The sequence below is a fragment of the Callorhinchus milii genome, unplaced genomic scaffold, assembly GCF_018977255.1.
Source record: "Callorhinchus milii isolate IMCB2004 unplaced genomic scaffold, IMCB_Cmil_1.0 Scaffold10, whole genome shotgun sequence".
Classification (NCBI taxonomy): Eukaryota; Metazoa; Chordata; class Chondrichthyes; order Chimaeriformes; family Callorhinchidae; genus Callorhinchus; species Callorhinchus milii.
This window is the reverse complement of record NW_024704751.1, coordinates 14,222,088-14,230,713: the sequence shown is the minus strand read 5'-3', so window position 1 is coordinate 14,230,713 and position 8,626 is coordinate 14,222,088. Positions and strand designations below refer to the sequence as shown.

Here is an 8,626-nt window from a genome sequence, read left to right as displayed (position 1 = left end):
ACTTATGTCAAACTTGCATAGTATTATAAACTCTTGAAAAGGACTCGGGCAGATGTATGACTTAGGTGATTGATTATACGACTTATAGAGATCATACTTGTGTGGATTTTACTGTACTTATAAATATAGGATTCTCCCTCTACTTAGCTGACTACTGTGTAGCTTTTTTCTTTAATCAGATCGTGGTTCAATTTAGCAAACAAAAAACCAGGGACCAAATTGCAGTATTCATTCCCTTTATTTTTAACTGACTCTCCACTCCGTTTCATCTCACTTAGAGTGCAGTGATCTCCCGAGCGACTGAATAATTCAATTTCTTTTGTGTTTTGGGGGCCGTGCTTGCGATTCTTGTAACTGAAACCCACCATATCTTGTGTACGTGTGTCTTGATGTAGACACGTACAACGCTCACATTTTCCGACACATTTGCGTCGAGCACAGTTGAAGAAAAATTAACATTTTTTTTCAAAAAAGGGGTCCCGGTGAGAATCCATTCGCACTTGCCAGCGTTTTGCTTCTACACACCGAGGCCAAAGATGCTAATGATGCAATACATTGTCTTGTTCTCCCATCTGACAGTGCAACTCCCTAAAAGACAAACCGGTCAAGTCAAGGTGATGCTAACAGCACTTAGATGTAAAACGTAACACAAGGTGTGTTTTTGCCTTTTAAGATACAAACCCAATAAAATGTCCACGACCCCATATGTGTTACGATGTTTCCCTGTGGATCCCTTAGCTCAAGCGTTGGTGTATTTACGTGTACATTACCACATACATTGTATTTCACAAGGGGAAATTTTACCGCACATTAAAACCGCGGTGAAAGTCTTACTGACCGATAAAATAATTTCTTACCATCGACTGAATTGTCCCAGAAGCACGAACTAGCGGTGTGCAAGCCTGCTCCGTTCTTTTGCATTATAACGCAGGTCACTGGAAATTAGAAGAAAGGCAAGTGAGTCTGTTGAAAACAGCAGAAACTCAGACCTATATTGTGTTGTTCGCCATTAGGAAAACCTTTCGGACGCTGTTTTTCTTTGCATTTTTGCCCTCCCACCCGGCAGCTTTTTCTGAGCTGATTTGATCCTTGCCATTGAGCTGGATATGCTTTTATTGAAGGATTGATCAAGAACTGTGAACTGTCTCGACTGGAAAGAAATTCTGAAGCACCCGACTTGAGACAACCTCACTGACCATTGGAATTTTCTGCAAATCTCGAATTAAATTTCCCTTAAAATTATTAATCGACGTGGATTGTTTTAAATCGTCAACATGTCAAAAGTTCTCGTGCAGTTGTTACACCCTTCCAAGTGTTGGTTAATATTTTAATATTAAAGGAGCTGGAGGCGTAACTGTCCTAAGAACTTTACTTCAAGATTCTCCTCTTCAACCGTGCCTTCGGTAAGCCGCCTACCCCTACTTCCCGGCCCTCCACCTTTCCTGATCCAATCCAAATCCCCGATTGTCCAGCGCCACGGGATGTCCTCCCGATGTGAAAGTTGCTATACAAACGTAATTTATTGTTGTTGAACAGTTGGCAGTAAAACTGACAGCAAATATTATATAATGAGGCATTTGGTCCTCTAAAACAGCTCTGTATAAAGAGATTCTTCTGATCTCCCCTTTTTTTTCCAGTGTTATTGAGTGGACATATCTTTATTTACCCCAATCAAGGCTTTTTCATTGCTATAGCATCACATTTAATTCACAGATAATTATTGTTGAGTCTGGCAACTGAAATAGAGGCATCACGTAGTGAAGTGCTGTAGTGTAGTGGTCAGCGCACTCGCCTCGCAAGCAAGAGGAACGGGATTCGATTCCCAGGATGGGCGAAACCTTAGGCAAGTTTCCTTACTCCACAAACCTAGCAATAAGTAGGAACTAGGTTGTTAGCCGATTGGCGTATTGCCTTCCGGGGTAATAATTGCTGAAAAAAAAGTTACTCAATCCATGACTGAGACACTGCTGTGCGCAATTGGCTACTGCTTTTCGCCCACAAAACACAGTCCAATCCACTTTACAGTATATTCTGTGAATCACTTTGGGAAGTCTCAGAGAGGCGATAAGGGGCTGTATCAAATTATTATAATATATTATATTATTAAGCACTCACCAATGTATTTAAAGGGTTTGGCTAACTTGGTGAGTTGGTTCAAACATTGCTCCACCACGGTTGAGGTCCATTGGTTGACCTTATTGTGCTGGTAAGCGTTCCCTCCAATTGTGCTCTCCACCGCCTGGGAATGTCGAGATTGAAATTAAAAAAAGAACAGCGTCAGAAATCAAATCAGACGGTTGCCGGGACAAAACTAAAATCCAATTAGAAAAATGAGATCCAGAATAATGTACTCACTTCTTTGATGATGGTGCTGATATCGTCAACAACAAAGGCATTCTGAAAAAGAGACCAAAAGCAGCTGCGTAAAGAAAACACGTCGTAGTAGAGGTGATTTGAGAGTTCTTAACCTCGTTGGAAACGGCTTTGTTAAGAAATTCACTTGGGATTTATACACATATATACACATATATAAAAGTTTTCTACTTAACGCTCCTTTGTTTTAGCAAACTTGCATTTCTCATCCTTACATCTGGTGTAAAGCCTCTGCACATCGGGAGGAATGTCTCAAAGCGCTTCACAGGATTCAGCATAAAGTGGGGGGGGGGGGGTGGTGGGTGCCTGTGTTTTACGGGCTAACACGGCAGCCAGTTTGCACAAGGCGACGTCCCAGCAAACAGCCCTGAAGCAAGTGACCAATTTTATCTTGGGGGCGGTGGGGGGGAGGGGGGGGAATATTTGGCCAAGCATTTTAATTGGCCTTGGCATTTCTGCTATTGGTGGTCCCTTGCAAATTGGTCTGACTGCTGTGTGATGTGTTACACCATCTCGCTCAACGCAGCACACCCCTCCGAGCCTGGAGATGGCTAACTAGTTCAATGCAATTAAATGATGACAGCTTTGGAGGGGGGAGGGAAGAAAGGGGATTAGTGATGGACAATGAGGAAGAAAGCAGCTCGGGATAATAAAAGGTCTTTAATTATATAAGAGCTTATTGAGATGAAATTAAAAAGGGTTTCTCGGTATTGCACATCTTGCCTCTGTACTCAAACTGACGCCAATATTAATAAGGAAAGGGCTCGATCAAAGCTTTTTGATAGACTCTTCCCTCTCCCCCTCCCCCCCCCCCCCCCTAATCTAACCCTAGGAGTAAAGGAAAGGGAGAAACTACATACAAACAGAAGGAAACCTCTGGGTGTTTGCTGGGCAAAAAATTTGCAGCCAAGTTTTTTTTAAAAGAACACGCAAAATATATATTTATTGCAAATCATTGCAATGCTGGGGTTTTTTTTAAATGTATTTTTTATGCTGTTTAAATCCCCAGAGAATAAAATCCTGCAACGTGGCAAATGGACAAAGGAAATGGACAAAGGAGAGAGACAGACACACACACACACACACACACAGAGCAGGGAGCTTCGCGGAAGGTCTGATCAGCCCCAAGACAGCGCTGGGAGATGCCAGGAATGTGTGAAAAGGCTACAGTACCTCTTCCTGCTCTTCCCCAGGCTGAAAGTCGTCCATGTTCCCAGCCCCTGGTTGTGTAACTACAACAAGCCGATCACCAGGGCACTGGGCAAGGCAGCAGCATTGGGGGTGGGAGCAAACCCAGCAAGCAACAAAGAGCAGGAACCAGCGCACACATAGACAGGGATGTCATGGATTGAGTGATTGATTGATTGATTGATTGATTGAATTGATTGACGGACAGAAAAAGATCGCGAGATTAAAAAAAACACAACAATTACATTTGTATAGCGCATTTCACATCATCCCAATAGATGGATGGATATACAGAGAGAGAGAGAGAGAGAGAGGGGGGGAAGGAGGGAGGGAGGTAGGAAGGAAGGAGATATAAATCCACTTTACAGTGTATCCTGTGAAGAGTCAGACAGTTGTGGGTTCAAGCCCCAGGTCAGGACTTGGGAATCACATAGTCTAAGCTGACACACCAGTGCAGTGCTGGGGGAGGGGGGCTTTATATTGTCAGCGGTGCCGTCTTTTGGATAAGACGTTAAACCGAGGTCCTGTTCGCCTGTTCGGGTGGACTTTAAAGATCCCGCGGCGCTATTTGAAAAGAGTAGGGAGTTTCTCTCTCCCGGTGTCCTGGCCAACAATCTCCCCAAATGAAAAAGTTGGTCACTCACTCCATGACTGTTTGTTGGACATTGCTGCGCGCAAATTATCACCGCGTTTCGCCCACACAATACACAGTCACACCACTTTATATATCCTGTCAAGCGCTTTGAGACATCTCAATGATGTGATAAGGCGCTATATCAAATGCAAGGTTCATTATTTGCTGCTATAATGATGGCGACAGGCACAACAGAAGCAGCATTCACTCTGCGCTGATTTAATAATTTTTTTTATTTGGCCAAAGTGGACAGTGAACGGTTCATTGGGTTCTGACAGTAAAGTGACTTGCGTTCACTGTATGTGCAGTGATTCCGGCTCTCTCCGAGACACGCAGGAGCTCTGATACCAGATCACCCTGCAGCGAGGGGAAGACTTTGCTCTCTGCTTCAGGAGCCTCTTCTGCTGCCCTATTTGATCGACGAGATAAACGATGGTATCTTCCATGGCACCAAGCTTCCACTCCACCTGGTGTAGCCTCCTCCCCAACCTCTCTTGTACGCACAGCGCCCTCCGCAGACATTGTACCTCTCTCACCGATAACAAGTCCATCCCGAATTTTCTTTCCAAAAACTGCAGGCACTTTTCGCATAAATTCTGGGGACAGAGCATAACTTCATTGCCAATCTCACCACTAACTCTTAAATCCGTCATAACCTTAAAAGAAATTCACACCGATTTCTGAATTGCATCGAAGCTCCAACTAAGAAAAACAAACTAGGAATAATCTTTTGGGATTCGATTTCGATGTAGTGCCTAATAACACATCCTTAAATTTGATATGGCGCCTTATCACGTCGTTGAGACGCCTGCAAGTGCTTCACAGGATATATTGTAAAGTGTAGTGACTGTGTATTTTGTGGGCAAATGCCTAGAACAGGTAACTACTGTAAAGTGTAGTGACTGTATCTTTCGGCAATTGCAAGGTTTGCAAATTGGCACATGAGCCCAAACACCCATTAGGTGAGTGACCACTTAATTGAGGGGTGGGTGGGGGGAATGTCGGCCAGAACGTCGAGAGAGACACCTGTTGAACAGCGTCAGATGTTTGTTTAACACCCCCTGGGCTGGGCAGGAGGACCAAGGGTTCAGAGTCTCCTCTGAAGGAAGGAACCTGTGACAACGCAGTGGGTCTTTCAGCACTGGTCAGACTGGGCTGTGATCTCAGGTTGTGAGGTATGGGGTTTGAACTCACAGCCTTCTGACCCAGAGACAAGGGCGCTATGAGGGGCACATTTGGGCATAGGGGGTGGGGGTGGGAGGTGGGGGGTGGGAGATTGGGAATTGTTCCAATCACTAATTACCCTCCATGCAAAGCAATAAATAAATAACAACAACTTGCATTTATGGAGCGCCCCTCACCCAGGCCAGCGTCCCAGAGCTCTTGTCAACAGCGGAGCACGGTGTCAAGCTGGAAGGAAGGGGGAGGTGACCGTAGGAAGGATCGAAGAGGAAGATCTTCAGGCACAACCCGAAGATGGCAAAGGAAGGGGCAAGGTGGGGGGGGAATAGAGGAAGAGTGTTCGTGAGTTTTGGAGCGTAGCGGCTGAAAGCGCGGCCACCCATAGTGGACCGGAGGGCACAAGGAACACGGAGGAGGCTGGAGCCAGTCGAGTGGAAGCAGCGGGTCGTGGGTTGGAGAGGTAGGGAGGTGCCAGGACGTGAAGGGACTTGAAAACGAGTGTGAGGATCTTGACATCAAAATATTTGTGTGGTGAGGAATAATATAATGCCAGGACCAAGCTTCTTCGCTCCTAGCAGAGAGAGATTTCCAGCTGCTACCCATTCTTCGAGGAGCTAACCTTGAATAGAGAGTGAATATTCTGCCTCATGAGCATGTAGAGGATGATAGATACCAGGGTTACTAAACAGGTGATGAGGATGGCAGTCGCTGTCAAGTTATTTAAAGTCTCTGAGTCGGAGTCGCCTGCCCCCAAGGAATCGGACGAGTTGGGAGGCGAACTGCATTCCGAGCTGGTGAAATCATTTGGGATGTTTTCCATACGGATTCGGCACCAGGTGGTGGATTCCGAAGCCTCGCATCGGTTGGGATTAGAGGGACACTTGGAAGAGAATAAATCGGAAGCTAATCTAACCATTTTTTTTTGCGCACACACACTCGCGCAAAATTAACTAAGCATTTGACAACCGGCGTTACCCCCAGTGCTAAACACAAACTGCCCCCGACACAATGCAACTGACAGTAAAATACAGTCTAAATGATTGTGAGGTAAAGGACTGCGTCATTCAACCCTTTGTGACGCTCCATGGTAACACGTCTCAGTCAAACCTCGTTTGAGCACTGAATTCGGATTTCTTTGCGCTGGCAATTTGAGTCGAGATATCTCAATAAATAATAATAATCTTTGCATTTGATACAACGCCTTTTTAGGTCGTTGAGACGTCTCAAAGCGCTTCACAGGATATATTGCGTTGTGACTATGTGTTCTATATGTGGGCGAAACGCAGCAGACAATCGCGCACAGAATTGTCCCACAAACAGTCATGGATTCAGTGACTAAATTTTGTGCGTGTGGAGGGTTTATTACTCCCAGAAAGTACTCCAGGTTTCCCACTCGACCCACCCTACATCGGCGGCCAGGCTTTCAGCCCCCACCCTTTGGAACTCCATCCCACAGTCCCTTCGCCTCGTTCCCTCTGTTGCCTCCTTCAAGGCACAACTCAAGACCCTCATTTTCGACCGTGCCTTCAGCCGCCCTCCTACCTCTCTCTGCCCTCCCTCACCCCAACCCTGCCCTGCTATGTTCGGGTCCAGATCCCCGACTGTTCAATGCCTTGGGACGTCCTCCCGACATGAAGGGCGCTTTACAAATGTAATTGTTGTTGTTCCTACTTACTGATAGGTAAACAGATGTGTGCGGAGTAAGGAAACTCGCCTAAAGTTTTGCCTTGCTTGGGAATCCCACCTCTTCCTCCTCACCTTCTTCCCAAATCCCTGATCTATCTGCCTCCTTTTTTTTAATGTGTCCTATTTCATTCTGTCCCGATGGGGGCACAATGCGTTCGACTCTTTTCCCAACGTTTTCCGATCTCCTAACTTTAAAACAAGGTCCCCTTTGTTTTCAGAACCTGTTTGCACCAACTCCCATCGTTTCCACTTTTAAAGTGAAAAATGACCATTTAAAAAAACGGGGATTATTGAAGAGATTTGCCTCGTATTGACCCTGGTTATTGTCCACGTTGGAGCGAATACAAGTAGACACTTTTTTTCCCCCTTCCCTCCCTCAAATAAAACCTTGCCTTGCAAGGCAAAAGGTCAGACTATTGGAGAGAGAGATTTCAGGTTTATTTACTTGAAAGGAGAATCAAACAGATTCCTGGAGGCCCTTGTTTCAGAGATTGCAATCAGGTCGGGGTGGGGGGGAGAGGACAGGCAATGAATGGAATGTCTTATCTCCTGTTCTCATCCAGTTACATTGCTTTGCACTCCAGCGGGGCCTCTGGGAATTGTCTCCACGGTTGCCTTAGCAATAGGCGTTCAGTCGCTTTGGCCGTGTTTATAATAATCTTTGCATTTGATATAGCGCCTTATCACCTCTTCGAGACGTCTCACAGAATATACCGTAAAGTGAATCGACTGCATAACCGCAGCAGCCAACCGCGCACAGCAGTGTCCCACAAGCAGTCAGTCGCGGATTGAGTGACCGAATTATTATTATTAAAGATGTAGAAGGCTGTAGGTAATGAATAATAATAGTCCTCCTTTTTTTTGGTCCTTTACCTGTCTCTCTCTCTCTCTCTCTCTCTCTCTCTCACAGTGGCAAGTCACAGTGGACGGATTGTCTCCGGCTCTGGCTGCGTGTTGCGGGCTGGAGGAGGGAGGGTTAGTGCTCTTGAGAGCAGAAACAGTGCAATTCATTATGTGGGAGCTCATTCCTCAGCACTACCAGCAGACACAGGAGGTCGTGGAATCCGTCCAAACCTGTCAGCTTGAGGGATAAGGTTCCTTTTTCCCCAGCTGTCGTCTCAGTTCCAGTGTCCCTGGGGTCACCTCCAGTAAACTGCAGTCACTCTGCCCCCTGCTGTAATGGGCAAGAACGTAAAGATTCCACAGCGGCGAACCCTCTGCAGCTTCTCATTGGCATCCTGACTCCAGCGGAATTTGCGAAACGTTTATACCTTGGAAGCCGTACGACTGTTGCCTGTTGCGTTTCCTATTCCTAGGAGTCCCGTAAGCGTGGTTGTTAGCGCGCTCGTCTCGCAAGCGAGAGGACCTGGGTTCGATTCCCAGGAGGGCAAAACCTTAGGCAATTCTCCTTACTCCACGCGTCTCTGTTTACCTAGCAGTAAGCAGGAACCCGGTTGTTAGTCGATTGGCGGATCGCTTTCCGGGGGTAATAATCCCTCCAAAAATAGTAAATAATTTGGTCACTTAATGCAGGGCTGTTTGTGGGGACGCTGCTGTGCACAA

General features: G+C 46.1%; 1 protein-coding gene across 2 annotated transcripts; it reads right to left on the bottom strand.

The window, feature by feature from the left end:
• Nucleotides 1-222: 222 nt before the first annotated feature.
• LOC103179476 (dynein light chain Tctex-type 1) lies at nucleotides 223-3,695 on the bottom strand. 2 transcript variants are annotated; one of them, XM_007894788.2, is made up of 5 exons: nucleotides 3,547-3,695; nucleotides 2,356-2,397; nucleotides 2,116-2,239; nucleotides 858-935; nucleotides 223-588 (listed from the first exon to the last, which is right to left on the bottom strand). In XM_007894788.2, exons 1-5 carry the CDS (start codon nucleotides 3,580-3,582, stop codon nucleotides 518-520), a joined length of 351 nt encoding a protein of 116 aa, XP_007892979.1. In that variant the 5' UTR covers nucleotides 3,583-3,695; the 3' UTR covers nucleotides 223-517. The 2 variants fall into 2 exon arrangements, with proteins under 2 accessions (XP_007892979.1, XP_007892980.1); XM_007894789.1 differs by lacking the exon at nucleotides 3,547-3,695 and adding an exon at nucleotides 2,589-2,648.
• Nucleotides 3,696-8,626: the final 4,931 nt, after the last annotated feature.